At 41.4% G+C, this 16,595-nt stretch overlaps 1 protein-coding gene across 1 annotated transcript in view; it reads left to right on the plus strand.

Moving 5' to 3' along the window:
- SLC30A7 (solute carrier family 30 member 7) overlaps window positions 1-10,344 on the plus strand; it is a 52,006-nt gene extending 41,662 nt beyond the window's left edge. Inside the window, exons 9-11 of the mRNA XM_053249241.1 lie at window positions 400-490; window positions 1,787-1,936; window positions 5,353-10,344. Coding sequence (XP_053105216.1) covers window positions 400-490; window positions 1,787-1,936; window positions 5,353-5,400 — 289 coding nt within the window. The 3' untranslated portion in view covers window positions 5,401-10,344. The remainder of the gene's footprint in view (window positions 1-399; window positions 491-1,786; window positions 1,937-5,352) is intronic.
- The last annotated feature ends 6,251 nt before the right edge of the window (window positions 10,345-16,595 follow it).

Raw genomic sequence — 16,595 nt, forward strand, 5'->3', positions numbered from 1 at the left:
AGCAATTGTATTCACTGTCTCCGTCCCCAAAGGATTTACAATTTAAATAATCCTGAAACAAAGCTGAAAAAATAAAAAACAAGTTCTTTCGCACAGAGGTTTTGTTTGCCTCAATTATTAAAAACGCACACCACAAAACCATCAGTTGGTTGACAGCCTTAGTTGAAACTTCGTGTGCTTGGTTGGGGGTGGGGGCAGGGCAGAGTTCGAAATTTTGCTCTCCATAGTCTTCTTATATTGCATCAACGTGAAAAGGCATATCTATCTTTTCATCTATTCTGAAGGGCCACAGAAGTGAGGGGACTTCGTTCTCACATGTTCCATCAATATTGTTTGGGGGTGTACGCATGCAATACAGGGTGTAGTCTTGTAAATGACTCTTTAATTTTTTTCCTTTAGCGTTGTTCCACTTTTAAGAGAATCCATTGGGATTTTGATGCAACGAACTCCTCCTTCTCTGGAAAGTGCTCTGCCTCAGTGCTATCAAAGGGTAAGCTATACTTCCAGTTACTTGTACTGCAAAGATATTCCTGGATTAATGGAGCAGCATAGTTTGGCCATCTTGAGGACACTTGCCCTCTAGATACTCTGTTCAAATGATCAAAAACTAAATGCACCAGGACTAATCAAATTACCTAATTTTGTATAAAATCACAAATTCTAACTTGCATACTATAGCATTTATGCAAGCTCATTCATATTTGATGTGCGTTTAAGGAAGAATGATCAAGAAACATGTCTGCAAGCCTACAACTTCATTTGTCGTGGCCTGTGCCATAGTATGTCTAGCATTTTTTCTTGGGTACCTTCATGATGGACCCCCATAACCAGTCTGAAAGCTGTTGACATATCTTCGCTTATTGTGTTGGTCATTGCAGGGACAGTTCTGTGAAAGCTAATGCAGCAGCAGGAAGAAATTAATAAATTCATTCACAATCCAGCAAGCCAAGTGTGCAAAAGGACTGTCTGGGTTCTTCCTTTGTCATGATAGCAAATTGTTTTTTGAAGCTTCCCTGTTAACTAAAAAGCTTATATGCTGTGGGAGTGGGAGGGAGAAAAATAATTTATTTATTTATGGTACACAGAGTTAGTCATGAAGTACTGTACAATGCGAACTTACGCTATATTTTTTATTGTGACACTCACAGTGTAGCAGAACATAATGGCTCAGGAAAGTGTAGGAACAGAAACTTTTTGATCTGCCAGTCTTAAATAGCTTACTCTATTCAGCATCCTTAATAACCAAAGAAAGCTTAGTCTACAGAATTCACATGTCTTCAGTTTTCTGACTGTAAACGTTAAGGTCATTTCCATTTCAAGAAATCATCTTTCTTCGTTTGTGTTAACCAAAATAGACCTGATAAGATCTTTATTCAGACATATTTAAAAACAAGGTATTGTAAACATATATGCAGCCCGAAGGTCATCTTGAGTTAGAATGTATTTAGTGACTCTGTTAGCCCAAAGGACCATTTGTATTATGTGGATGAAATACCCATTTTTGGCAGGGAAGTTGAAGAAACCTTTGTCAGAGGAATAGGTTTGGTATCATTCCCGTGATTTTGGTCCAGGGGCTGGCAGGAAAGATAGTTGGACATCTTTGAGCACACAGTATGATTTTCTGTTTAATTTAGAATTAATTCAGAATTCAGATAACTGTTGAACTCTGTATTAAACAAAGGAAGCTTGCTTGTGGAGCACACTTCTGTGCCTCTGTTCTTGCTAAACTTTTAAAATTAGAAATTACTTCTAAAAAGAAAGCTAAATGCCATCTGTATGTTTTTAGGTTCAGCAGCTGCAAGGAGTTTACAATTTACATGATCCTCACTTCTGGACCCTTTGTACTGATGTTTACATAGGGACTTTGAAACTATTTGTAGCTCCAGATGCAGATGCGAAATGGATTCTCAGCCAAACACACAACATTTTTACTCAGGTATGCATGGTTCACCTGTCGCCTTAACTTGTAAGTATGGTAATATGACTAACAGGTGATGTGATGATAAAGGAATTACAAGATGAAGCTGCTTTATCCAAGATCTTACCCTTTCCAGAGTCTTCAAGGTGGCTTGTTAATTTAATTTTGGAAGTGCAGGAATTATTTTGGAATATTTTTCCCCTAGATCTGCATTCCTCAGCATCCTGTTTAGTGAATAATCTCTCTTGAAAGAAGTCGCCAAGTTCCAGTTACCTGATCTTCCATAGCCAGAAAAAATATGTAAATTAATTATGTCCCAGTATGAGGTCTGATTCTCATCTCACTCTTAACAATTGTGACAGGTGCATCTGCATGGAACCAGGCGTCTTGCTTTAAAAAGAAACCACACTGCTTTCCCTTCCCTAGTGACATCCTGATCCTCTCCTGACTTCTGCTTTCAAATGTCGCACATGTGCACTGGCCACTGCCGGTCCGATGCACACCAGGGCGGCAAGGAGGTACGCTGCCGCCCCATGGGACCGTTTTTAAGCACAGCGCTGACAGGAGAAACTTGCCGGGGGTGGGGGGACTAAGAGTGTCCTCCCTGATCCTTATAGGAGCCCCCACTCGCATGTTCGAACCAGTTCGGCGTTCTAGGAATAAAACACCGAACTGCTTTGTGCACATCCCTAACAAATGCTGCAGTGATGAAAGCTGCCCAGTTGACCCAAGTAATTACTTGTTATGCATGTACTGATCATATTTGCCATAACACATTACAAGGTGAATGAGTCCATTCTAGCGATTGCAGGCTGACTAGCCCAGTTTATCATGGGTGTTCAGCATTTCACTTTGGACTGTGAATTGCTTTGCTGCTAAAGTGACTTCTATAACTACACAAGATGTCTCTTTCCTCTCTAGCTGTGCCTTCCCACAAGCAACGTATTTGAAACGAGCAAGGAACCAGGCAATTTAATGGGGAATGTGCATTAGCATTAGAAAGGGCTGGTCAACCTGATCAGACAGGAGATCTGCTCAGAGTGCTTTCACTTTCATTTTTACTCTAAATCAGCTGTGGTAGGGGTATTCCTGATTTTTGTTAACCCTTTCCGCACATGTTGTGTTTGTGATCTAATACATGCATGTGCACACACCACCACAACTGCTGTTAGCCTCACAATGGAATGAACTTTCTGGTGTGGCTCTAATATCAGCTGTTGAGGGAAAATTGAATGGCGTTTAAAAAAAATCTTTCTTGGCATTGCCTCTCTGATCAAAATCGGAGCCTTCCTGTGATTGTGTGTTAAAGTGAAAAGAAAAATGTGGGAAGGCCCAATCACAGCGTTTCCATGTCACATGTAGTTTGACTTTAATACTTTAGCATTACTTCAGCCAGCGTGGTATAGTGGTTAGAGTGCTGGGTTAGGACTGAGACCCGAGTTCAAATCCCCATTCAGCCATGAAACTAGCTGGGTGACTCTGAGCCAGTCGCTTCTCTCTCAGCCTAACCTACTTCACAGGGTTGTTGTGAGGAGAAACTTAAGTATGTAGTACACCGCTCTGGGCTCCTTGGAGGAAGAGTGGGACATAAAATGTAAATAAATAAAATAAATAATTCATATGGATATAAATCTCATGGTCTGGCTGTTTCACCTTCCTTCTCCTCCCTGGTCACATCAAGTGCTGTATGTGTGGGAAGAGAAACTTTATGAATATATCTTTTAAAAAATTCAATTATTTTCTTGATAATAGACCTAAGGAAGAAAACCTGGTGTAAATGCTTATTAAATTCCTGGTCCATACTGGTCCAGCTTCTGCAAGGAAGGCTATGTTTCTGGTTTATCTGGGAACAAAGCCTAAGCTGAGAGATGGGAAGCAGTCCTGGAATGTAAGGTAAAGAAGAGGAGGCATGGAGGCTGAAAGAAGAGTGCAGATTAGGAAATAGGTTGATAAACAAACAAAGAAATGTAGTGGCATGAGAAGAAGGATGCAGAGGAAGGGGAACTGAGGCAAGAGCTAATTGGGGGAGGCACTCCACAGCCACTCAAGTTCAAGAGGGGCTGTGTACTGTGCATGGTGAGGGAGTAGGTTGTTCAAGGGTAGGGGTATGCATGGGAGGGTTTTTGTGTTTTGTTTTGCAGTTTAGTCCAAATTCGGACCCAGCCATGGGTCCGCAACCAGATTAGGTTGAACCGACCAGCTGGCCTGGTCCATTCAACAGAACCAACACGAACCGGTTCAGCGGTTCGAGGGGGCTATGCTTGTAAAAGGGAATCAGGTGAGGATTTCTCTTTATAAGCAAAGGAGACACCTTGAAAAGGCTTCTAAAGGGCAGCTTTGGGGTGGGGTGGCAGCAGCAGCAAGAGGGCACCTGTAAAAGAAGATGTAAGGGGCTTACCAGTCTGGTAGTGGCCACAGTAGTGGCACCGCTGCTCCTCGGATGCCCTCCCCCTCCCCCCCGCCCAGACACAGTGCACACACGGTGCTTCTTGCAGCAGCCCACACGATGACACTGCAGGTCCAGAATTGACTCGGCATGCACATATACATGCAGAGAGGCAGTCAGGTCAGGTCTGGGCCACCACTGGTGGCACTACCATGGCATGGGCAGGCTACTGCAGGGAGCCCCATGCGTGGACCGGGTCTGGGCTGGCAGCGGTACCACTACTGCGGCCACTGAGCCTCAGTAGTGGTACCAGGTAGGCCCCTTACATCTACTTTTAAAGGTGCCCTCTGGCCATCACCCCTGGCCACCCTTTAGAAGCCTTTTCATGGTGTCCCCTTTGCTTGTAAGGTCCCTTCACTGGATTCCCCTTTACAAACATAGTCCCGCGGACTACAGTGAACCGGTCCGCCATGGACTGGGCTCAGGTTCTGCTCAATCACGAACCAGCAGGCCTCCTTGAAGGCCGGTCTGGTTTGTGAACAAGTCAGTTGAACCACTTTGTCGCAGACTGGTTTGCCGTGAGCCGTTTGTGCGCACCCCTAGTCAAGATACAAGAGTGGTTAAAGGAAGTATTTGCTAGATCTAGACCCTGATAGGATTTTTCTAACTGCGAGTTCGACTGTCACTGCAGTATTGTGATCTGGCAACGGTAAGAGGACAAAAAGGGTCCAAAAGGTAGTGGGAGCGGAAGGCTGCTGTTTTACATCATTGGCGTGAGCTCACAGCCCCATTTTTGGCTGGAGGCTTCTACTGGATTGATTTTGATTGGTTGATTGGTATGCCATCTTATTATATAGCAGATAGCATAAATTGCTTTTTTCTAGAATCCATGTATTATGCTTATCTTAAAGTAGCAGACATCAAATTGCTTTGCTTGGTAGTTCCACAGGGAGAGGAACTGTTCAATCTAAAATTGCTGGCATTTGACATGGGGTACATGCATCCCTAGAACGTTTTTCTAATGTGGCTCTTTCTTCTGTGTTTGCAGGCTGGAGTGAGACAGCTATATGTACAGATTGACTTTGCCGCTATGTAGCAAACATCTCAATGAAATATTTGGACCAAAGCTTTCTGGTACTGTCATGATTTAAGACATTGTACTTCCTTTGGAACAGAGACCCTCTCCTCTACAGTTATCCAGAACTGCAAAGACTCTGGCTGTCTTTTGGCTACTTATGGAGAGAAAATTACAAGGGCATGGTCCTGGACTATTTGGGGCTGACCTTCATGAGCTCCAAACTTCTGTGGATTATTTGCTGAGTTTGTTCCAGCAGCAAACTTAATAATGTGGTATTGCAATCATTGGTTATGCTTTTTGTGAAGCTGCTGAAGCTACTGCTCATTCCCACAAAGCCAGTGTTACTGAGGGGAGGGTGGCTAAAAAGGAAATTTTATTTTGTTCATAATGTCACATGGTTGACATTCTGCAATATAAGTGTATGTAAGACTGTTTGTACTTTTGCAAACTTAATGAACCAAACCATATTGGGTTTTCAGAGTGCCTTTCTATCAAAGTATCTGCCAGCACAGACATGGAACATCGGGGATTTTTATTAATTTTTATGGCTACTTCTTGTACCCAATAAGAATCTTGCTTGTGATTGGTGTGATTTATGTGTAATTGCATAATGGTAGATGTTAGACTCCCTCTTATGGTTACATTTTAAACTTCCATGGAGATGATTCTTCAGCTTTACAATACAAAGGTAAAATGATTACAGAAGCCTGTTTACAAAATGCTTGACTACCATGAAGTATATTGAGATGGAGAGTGCCTCAGCACTCCAAACAGCAGTGAGAAATTACTGTGGCTATTGTGCTAAAAGAACACCTGCAGGAATGTGATACTACTGCTTAGTATCTTTCTTCTATTTTTCTTCCATAAGTAGACTTGTGTACAAGCCTGGCAGTAAAAACCAGTAGTTAATAATCAGTTTTTTATGAAGCACTTAAAAGGAAGGATGCTTGTATGTATTGTATGTAAAAACATTCTGGTTTTGTTGACTGAGGGGCAGGCACTGTGCCTGCCAGACTTGCTTTGAGCAGGGGAACGAAGGTTTTTTGTGTGCTAGCCAACAAATTATCTGAGCTTTTGCTTCAGTTTCCATATTAATAACTAATAATAGTGACAAGCTCTTCAGTCTTGATGACTATTAAGCCAGAATACGTATTCAGAAGTTTTACCAATACAATTAATACCTGCAGTACGGTTAATAGTTACATGCACATTATTGGGGATCATCATTGGCTTTGCTGACTCACACTGCCCCATACTTTGGAGTTTTATGTTACATTAGAGTTTTAAAATGAGCCGTAGGCTTTTCATTGAAAATCTGTGACACTTAATAGCAGGGCAATGGTGGTATGGTTCAAAATTATCTTCCATTTTCTGTCTAATTGAAGTTCCTTTTAAACTTCACAGGAATGCCCTGGAGACTGTTTTCTCTGAGTTTATCTCACTGGGCTAGTGTGATGGGCCCAGTTGCGTGGGTTCTTTGACCCTAGTGTAACTCATAAAAACTCATCTTGGTCACAGATTGATACAGACCCCACAAATCTAAAGTTGAAGCAGAAGTTGGTCAAAATGGGAATGTGTGGTAGGAAGTAAACCCCCCCCCCCAATTTTTTCCATAAGGTCATTTATACAAACAGTTTCTTTGGAATAATGAAAAGAAAGTTGGTTAAAAAAAGGAAACTATTTTTAGTTTTGGAGAAAAATTATTTCTCCAAAATATATAATTTGTAGAACTTTAGCTGGAAAGCCATTTATTTGTTCCCTCAATGCAATCTTGTTTAGCCATTGAAAATGCTTACAGTGAAATTATAATACTTTAGAGGTTCTACAAGAAAAATCTCTAGTGTGATGGCTTCTGGCTAACATACTGCACAAGGGTACGTCAGCCTAGTAGCATTGTATTTGCAGTTTGCATAAGATGTGCATGTCTGCAAATACATTAGACCAACATATTCTTGTGCAGTATGTCAGCCTCTCATTATATGAGAATAATGAACCTTGTAAATTCTACTTTTAACCCATTTTGATCTTGGGTAATAGGACTGTACATTGAGAAAATTATCCATATTGGCTCCAATCCAATACCAGTTAATTTGCATTGTGTTACTGAAGCACAGGATTTCATGCATCAAATTGAGCCAATATATTGGATTGGTTCCATGCATCAGTGGGGCGGGGTGGTTGGGGTCGGAGTGGCATGCCTGAATTCAAGAAGCAGGCTTCCTTCTGTCTTCTAATTGGCAATAAGCTGCCTTCCAGGCAGCCACAGTGGCAGCCTTAAAAAGACCACCACCCCCGGCAGTTGCCCCACAATTTTCTATTATTATTTTATTATTTATTTATCAGATTTGTACACCGCCCCAAACTTTAATCTCTGGGTGTTTAACAATAGCATATAACAAGTTTAAAAATACACAAAACCAATGACCTGGGGTAGGAAGCAATGACTGTTTTAATTGCTAGGTAAGCTTTGTTTGCTTGCTGTTAATTATAAATGCAAGCATTTATCACAAAACATAATTCAAGACCGGAAGATAAATCTTAGCCTGTTACTTTTGTATAGTTGTGTATCTGGCCTGCATTCCTTTTCACAGGAGACATTCCGCCCTGCTTCACTATTTTCTTATGAAGTCTGTCTGTCTCTCGCTCTCTCTCATATTCATATGTGTGTACTCTCTCTCTCCCCCCCCATAATGTATGGAGTGCAGTAGAAGTAACTGCCCAGTTGACATATGCATTGTGCAAAATACTTCTGTTGTACACCTCGCTCCTACATGAAGATGCTATCCGGTATGTGATGTGGCTCTCAGGGGTGTTGATGGTACTTCAGCAAAAGGGATTTCACTTTTAAAATAGTGAATGAAAAAAAGAAAGCAAGTAAGAATTGGTTCCTTTCATGTGAATTGTCCAGTACAGAACTTTGTTTATGCTATGAGATGAAGATTTCCAGAGCTTCTGTTAGCACATGCTAAATAACTAGGTGTGGCTGAACACAGAGACATGAAACTGTTTAACCTCCTTTCAGTGGTGTTAATTTAAGGCTTTTTCTGCAAGGAAGCAGTGTGAGTTCTCCTAGCCATATGACATACTAAACCTTGTTAAAATCATACTTTGAAATTTGCCTTTGTGTGACTTAGCAACATAGCTTAATTAATGCATTGCTTTTGCACAACCTAAGATTCAAACACAGCAGGATATGTGCTCAATAAACAAATGAGCACTTTTGCCTCTGATCACAATGCAGGGTCTTCAATTTAGGGGAATGAGGTTGATTACAGTAGACTTTGAAACTTGAAAAGAAAACAAAGTATCCTGTTTGTCATCCTGTGAAGTGAGGTTCTTCATTTTAAAGAAAATGACTGAAGATCTTATTGTCTAAAAAAGGCAGGCTAAAGGAAAACAAATGATGGAACCCCAAGAAACCTATTATTAGCTGTGGGGCTCTATAGACCTGCTAATGATGGAGCTGAAATTGCTGGCATACAGGCAACGAAATTACCTACCATGTGAACATTAAGGCCCAGATCATTGCCTTAATGTATTTTTGATGTATGAGAGGGAACATAGCTGTGAATGCTTTTTTGTGTGTGTCCAAAAACCTGAGTATATTCTCAACCAGCCTCTAGTGTATGATATGAAGGGAAAATGCCCTTTATACTTGAATTGATTTAGGCTGGTGTACCAAACTTAGCCATAGGATTGGTCTAATTCTTGAGTAATGTTGTGCTGCACAATATTCCAATGCATATGGTAGATATTGTCAACAGATGGTAGTGACAGAATAAGGACATTTCATATTAAGATACTGAGTGTTGATTACATGAAACATTGTGGTGCAATTGTGTAGTATAGGTTTTAGCATCATTTGATTATAAATGAAGAATGGATGCCTACTGCGTACTCTAAGCAAATGTTGTTGGAATACAAAACAGATACGAGAAAATTGAGATGCTTATCCAAGAGCTGAAACGTATTGCTAAATGAATTAAGTTTTTGAGGGGAAATGGTGGCACTGCTTTGCATCAATGTGTAGTGCTACTTGATTCTTTCAAATATGGCTGATCTGATTTGTATGGAACCCAGAGAGTTTGATATGCCTGTCCAATTCAGATCAGTTATTTTACTTTGCTCTGCCTTTTCTAAATAACTCTGCTTTTTGCTGGAGAAAAAGGTCATTTTTAATGTACCATTTTGTTTTATATTCCTGCAGTGTTTCTCCCTCCTAGTCACTCTTTCCTGCCCTAATAACCTGATCTTCTTTTTTATCCTCTGAATTGTGTCCAATTAACTGTTTGTTTTTCTCTGATGAGTAAATATTGCCATGGAGTCCTGTGAAAATGTGTAGATCACATGCCAAACTTTTTAAAAGGCTATTGAAAATGCCTTTGCAAATATGGGATATTTATTTACTTTCAACTATCATAATCTCAAGACTTTAAAAAAAATTGGCATCAGTTCTGTGTGTGAAATGCTTAATAGAAGCAGTGATTGCCTATGTTACATCCCAGAGACAAAACTTGAGGGCGGGTGGGATGTGCATGATGATGTGTTTGAGTTTTAAACGATAGCTGTAATGTTAAGAGAATGGATTGGCTAACCTATGAAATCCTGAGTTAGAAAAGTATTACTGAAACAATTGTCTAAGCACGTAAGGCAGGACCTTGCCTCCCCATCAGCCTTTTATTATGTATCTAAATGCATGATGTATTGGTGCAGTTTCAGGATTTTGCTGTATGGTTTAATTTGAAAAGGACACAACTAATCAATGACTGTATACTACAATTGGTTTGGGAATACTAAAGTTCATAGCCAGCCTGACTTGCCCCAAGTGCAATACTGGACATTTTTATTGCATCGTTTTCTACTTGAATAGTCTCCAAAATATTTAAACAGCTAATATGTTCGAGACAATATTTGGGATCAATTTTCCTATCAATAAACCTTTTCTTCTTAAAAAGCCCAAAATATTGTACTTCCTAGTTCCTTGGGGGCCAGTTTGGACAGGACTACAGTTGTACATATAAGTAATTATTGTCCCTGAACAAGCAAGCAATCCCATAGGCAAATATTATGTTACCTAAGTGGGGATGTAACTTGCCTAGGGAGCAAGAGGTTACTTGTTCGAATCCCCGCTGGTATGTTTCCCAGACTATGGGAAACACCTATATTGTGCAGCAGTGCTTTAGGAAGATGGTGAAAGGCATCATTTCATACTGCGCGGGCAATGGTAAACCCCTCCTGTATTCTACCAAAGAAAATCACATGGCTCTGTGGTTGCCAGGAGTCAACACCAACTTGATGGCACAACTTTACCTTTAAGTGATTCTAGATGTAGCAGTAAATGAAACTATGGTGCCAGCTGTGTCCTAAGGGAGATATATCAAATGCTAGATAAAGTTGCATTGTGGAAAAAAGTTGCCAGTCACAACCTATGTTCCCTGTAACAGGGATTCCCAGATGTTGACTACAACTTCAAGCATCCCCAGCTGCAACGGTATTTGACTGGGGATGATGGAAGTTGTAGTCAACAGCATCGGAGAATCCCTGTAACAGAGAATACTGGTTACAACTGGTGGATTAAAAATTTGAATAGAAATCTCCAACAGAAAAGAAAAATGATTTTGTCTGACATCCAACGTATAAGCAAAATGCACACCTATGCCTGAAGGGTTCTTGATGAAGATCCTGTAATAGCCCAACCAGCTCTCTGTTGAAGTGTGTAGTTTTAGAGCTTGTAACTGATGCAATTGGACTTACTTAAATGTTTATGGAGGAGGACTTTAAATGGTCCACCAAGCCCTGAACCTAGAGCCATCAAAGTGGCAATAGAAAACCAAGATAAAAACCACAGCCTACCACACCCCTCCTTCAGTGATGGGATCCCACAGGTCTGCAGGTTCAGATACTTTTTTTGTTTCTAATACTTGAATTTTAATGGCAAGTTGTCTGGTGAGAGCTGTTAATTTGATTGTCTTATTTGCTGTACCCACCATGTTCATGAGCTTAACAGAGACTCATCAGACACTTTATGCAAGTGGTTATATTGCTTCAGACCAATCCATAGTAAGATATTGCTGGAGTGGTTGTGGCCTTCCAGATCTTAAGACACAGGCTTGCAGAAATAGTCAGATCATTAGAGGATTCCATCATTTTGTATAGCATGGCTGAGAGAGAGCCGTATTATGCTAACTGGCTTCACTTGGACTTCACGTCCATAGCTAACTGATATTTATGATAAAGTATGTTGTCCAGAATGGTCTGTCTATGGGATAGGTCCTTGTGACATACTCTTTTCATACAAGTTGTAGACGACTTCTTCAGATAAGATATCATTCTAGTCCCTTGTAGAATCCTCACTACCAGGAAGTGTTGTACTAGCCTCACTGTATGGGGTAAATTATACCTCTACCAATATCTGTATCAATCCTGGCTCTACATTTACAAGCTAAACTGGTCAGTAGGCAAGGATTTAGTTTTTTAAACTATCAATGCTAAAATGCCAGGGTAATACAGGGTTTGGTGCTGACATATGCTGACAGGCTCTTCAAACGTAGCCCTTCTTAATATGGGGCTGGTTTGGATGTCACACAGAAACTGTTTATTTCAAGTAACATAGGTAATTTTTATCACTTGAACCCACACCAAGGCACTAGCCCCATTTTGATTATGGCTTCAACCCTAGCTGTGGAGTTGGCTTGTGTGCCTAGGTTAAGCATAATTTTAGTTCGACGTTATGTCTGAACCCCTCTCAGATTAAACCATAGTATGTTTCTTAGACTCTTTTTGTTTTCTTTCTTAAAGAAGCAAGCAAGCAAATAAATCAACAAGGGGGAAAGAACAAGGCAAGTTTGTTAGAGCTAGTCTTTTCTAGGGTTTGGTTTCTGGCTGGCTAGGGTTTTGGTTTTTTTTGACAGGGCAGTTAGTTGTGCCTAGAGAGACGGTAGGTATAACATGCAGGTGAGTCATACAGCTTGTGCGGGGGGCATTCCTGAGATGGCTCAGTTTGGAAGCAGCTCTGGAGGTGACAAGGCTCAGACCAGGGGAACTTTGCGATCAGGAGTTTGCTAACAGATATAAAAGGAGTTTTGTGTGGTGTTTAGCAGGGAAATGTGCATGGAGGCACACAAGCAGTTTGTTACTTTCATAACAAAGGAAACACCCAGCACAAGGAGAAGGAGAGTACTACCCCACATTTTCCAGTTAGTCAGTCTTTTTATGGTCTTTGACCAATATCAGAACATCCAAAGCAAATGTACAATTTAAACATAGCCATATTAATAAAACATCTGTACACTGGATCTAACCATTAGCAAGCAGAGTGCGTTGAACTTGTACTGCAAAGCAGGATTTCACAGCTGCCTTTGTGATAGACAGATTCACATCTGTTAACAAATATTTGACGAAGAATTTGTCTGATCGTCCTGGCAGGACCCACATTTGTAACTGGAATGGAATCTTTATTTCAGTCATTGACCAGATAAAAATACAACACGATAGATAAGTAGTGGCCTCGAGCAATCATGATACTGCCAATACTTTCTTACAAAAAACCATTTACAATATAACAATATATAGTACAATTGACACTCATTATTTTACCAATTCCTTCCTTACACAGTGCAATGTAGCAAAACTTTGCCACCTTGGTGGAAACATTAATATCATTGTCGGACAAAAGGAGAGGCATAAAAGGCCGATAGCCTACCTGGGAATCTAGACAAAATAGGTGACAGAAGTGCTAACCAAATATCTCTGTAAAATAAACAGTGAAGCAACACATGATCAGCTATCTCAGCCGCTCCTGACTGACACGGGCACAACCGTTGAGCAAAAGGAATACTGAGATAGTGATCCTCTAAGAGAGCTGAGGACAGCGCATTCAAGAGTGCTAAGGCAAATGCCCTTCTTGTTCTGGCAAGAACAAGCTCATGTAAATATTTAGCTGGTCTATGAGGGTGAGTTACATTACCTAAGAAAGGTAAATGTCTGACTTGGGCCCTGTCTTCCTGAGTCACTATGTTCCCAAATCCACTGCCTAATTATCTCCTTAGCTTTTAAGATCCCTAAAGAGACCAAAATTGGGATAATTAGCCCATAACGTTCTAATTTTCTCTCAACTCCCGCTTTCCATGCAGATGCAAAGTTGTCCATCAGGACCAAAGCAGTGAGGCCTGCTTGACCAAGTTTTAATTTCAAATAATAAGAGATCTTTGCAACACAGATATGTGCTGCAATTGGTACTAACCCCAGTTCCAGCCTTAGCGCTGCATTGGGCATTCCTCTTGGCACCCCAAGGATTTTTCTAAAAAATTTGGTTTGTACCAACTCTAGGGGGCAGAAATTCTTGTAATTACTCAGCTGGGGGCCATATAGTAGTTGTGCTAAAAATTTCCCTTTGACAATCTGAATTGCAGTGGGGATGTAACCATCTCCCTTCCCGAAAGAGAATCTAATGAGTGCCATTGCACTCGTTTGTACCTATTGTGTAACATGGTGTAGATGTGCTCGCCAATAATTACATTGGAAACCACTCCCAAATACTTGTAGAGCTTAACTTGTTCTATATCTTGGCCATTAATTTGCCACTTATGTTGTACACATTTCTTCTGAAACATCATAATCTTGGTCTTTAGATAGTTAATTTCTAGTTCGTCCTCTCAGTAGTATGTAGCAAACCTTTGAAGGGCTCTGCGGAAGCCTGTCTCTGTAAAGGAGAGGTTTGTGATGTCAACTGCATATAGCAGCGCTGGAACTGGTTGCTGGCCTAATTTCGGAGGATGAAAATCTGACTCTAATAGAGAGTGCGAGGAGAGGTGCCAAAATGCAACCCTGTCTTACTCCCCACTGAACAGGTATCCTCTGTGTTAAATGACCCGAAGTACTGTATCTCACCATAAGCCAGTGGTTATCATGTAGCATACCTAGAAGGGCCAAGAGGCAACAGTCTATGGAAGAGGCCTCCAGTTTCCTTCATAGTCTGTCCCTAGCTATCAAATCAAACACCGCTTTAAAATCCACAAATGCTACAAACTGAATCCTCTGGCTGGGCACAGTATTTGTTGATAAGATGTAGTAAAATCAAGCACTGATCTACTGTAGAGTACCCTTCTCTGAATCCTGCCTGTCCTCCATTAATTATCCCCTCATTGTCCATCCACTCTCTAAGCTTACCACATAAATGTCTGGTGTAGTTTTCCAACCACACTTAGCAAACGTACTGGGGACGGTAACTTGTGGGATTTGATTTCACCCCCCTTTTAAAGAGAGGAACAATAAGTGCCAAGTTGCATTCCTCTGGGGCTTTCCTAGTATAGTCAATGATTGTGAAAAGTGCCACTAGAACTGGAGCCCACCAATCAGCATTGCTTTTTATCTGTTATGCAGAAATATGATCATAACCAGGAGCTTTCCCACTTTTCAACTGAAAAGTGTTGTTTGAAAGGAGTCTCTCTCAGTCCTATCTTGGAGATGCCAGGGAGGGAACTTGGAACCTAGATGCTCTTCCCAGAGAAGCTCCATCCCCTGAGGGGAATATCATACAATGCTCACACTTCTAGTCTCCCTTTCATTTGCAACCAGGGTGGATCCTGCTTAGCTAAGGGGACAAGTCATGCTTGCTACCATAAGACCAGCACATAATTCATCTATGGAATTCTCTACCACAAGATGTGGTGACAGCCATCAGCCTGGATTGCTTTAAAAGGGGCTTAGGCAAGTTCATGGAGGACAGGTCTATCAATGGCTACTACTCTGGTGGCTATGGTTCACTTCTAGCCTCAGACAGGATGCCCCTCTAAATACCAGTTTCAGGGGAGCAACAGCAAGGGAGAAGGCATGCCCTCACCTCTTGCTTGTGGGCTTCTCAGAGGCATCTAGTGGGCCATTGTGTGAAACAGGATGCTGGATTAGACAGGCCTTGGGCCTGATCCAGCAGGGCTGCTGTTATGTGTTCTCTCTAAGGGCTGCTGCTCACAGAGATGCTAACCCAGAGCACCCATGAAGCACAGCTGCTCTAGGCATTAAGTATCTCTTATTAGTGCCAGCATGCAACTTCCCCTAATCTGCCTAGAAACTTCTTAAGTCATTCCTCCGTTCTTTGCCTAGGAATAGAGTTACTGAAATGATTCATCATTCCACTTAAATTCAGAGGCTTTTATCAAAGACAAAGACTACTGCCCACCAAGCACATGCAAACAAATGCAGATGGATCATTCTGCTGCAATTTGCCCTCAAGCAAAACATCACAGAAGGCTCATCAATCTAATCTTCTGATATTTCTTTTGTGAGTAACCCTATTTCAAACTTATCACTCTCAATCTCTCTCCCCACAAGGGATCCTTGTCCTGAATTCTGATCCAGTCCCACTTCTGTCAAACCTGCTGTCAGCTTTCTCTGCCCTCCTGCTACTCCCCCCGCCGCTCACCATTCCCCACTAGAGATGAAGTCCAGTAGCATCCCATCGTCACAGCAACAGTATAGACTCTGCTCAAATGCCCTTTCCGGCCTGTTTCTCTCTAGTATTCTATCCTTAACTAACAGGAGCAGAGCTGAAAAGTTGCTTTCGTTTGTCTGCTGGCTAGACTAGTGGAGACTTGACACTACCACTTAGAAAGGAAAACTTATGCAAGGCTCTTGTGGAGAGGAAGGCCCCATAGACCTTTCAGACACTCTATGGCACCCTAGCCATCTGAGAACTTGGTAAATCTAAAGGAACATGAGGAATAGGTATTCATGGATAAGTATTCTCTGTAGTTAGACCACCATGTAGCTCTGCTCCTCAAGTTTTGCCTTATGTTTCTCTCCCATAGCTCTAACATTTCATGATAGTCTGTCCCTAAAGTCTCCCCCACCATTAATGCTGCATTCACAGAAAATGTTATTTGGTGTCCATTCCACACCTACAAATCTATCTTTCTTTGTATCTTGTCAGTCTGTTTCGTCTTTGCTCTGGTCTACAATTACTGGCTTTCTCCTTTCTACTAAAAATACTGTCTCTTACCTTCCCCTTCTGGCTCCTTTTCTCAGCCTCCCCCTAAGGCTGAGAAAACTTTGCTTCCTAGTCTCAATCTCAGCCTTTCCATTAGACATGAGTATTGCTTTCTGCTGTTCTTGGAGAGGATAGGAAATAGTGCTTGATCAGTGTGAAGGGAGAGGGAGTTGAAGTAGCTACACAGAAGGCTGCCATATACTGAGTAAGGGATAAGGGGACAAGTACA

Source organism: Hemicordylus capensis, chromosome 4 (assembly GCF_027244095.1).
Source record: "Hemicordylus capensis ecotype Gifberg chromosome 4, rHemCap1.1.pri, whole genome shotgun sequence".
Taxonomy (NCBI): Eukaryota; Metazoa; Chordata; class Lepidosauria; order Squamata; family Cordylidae; genus Hemicordylus; species Hemicordylus capensis.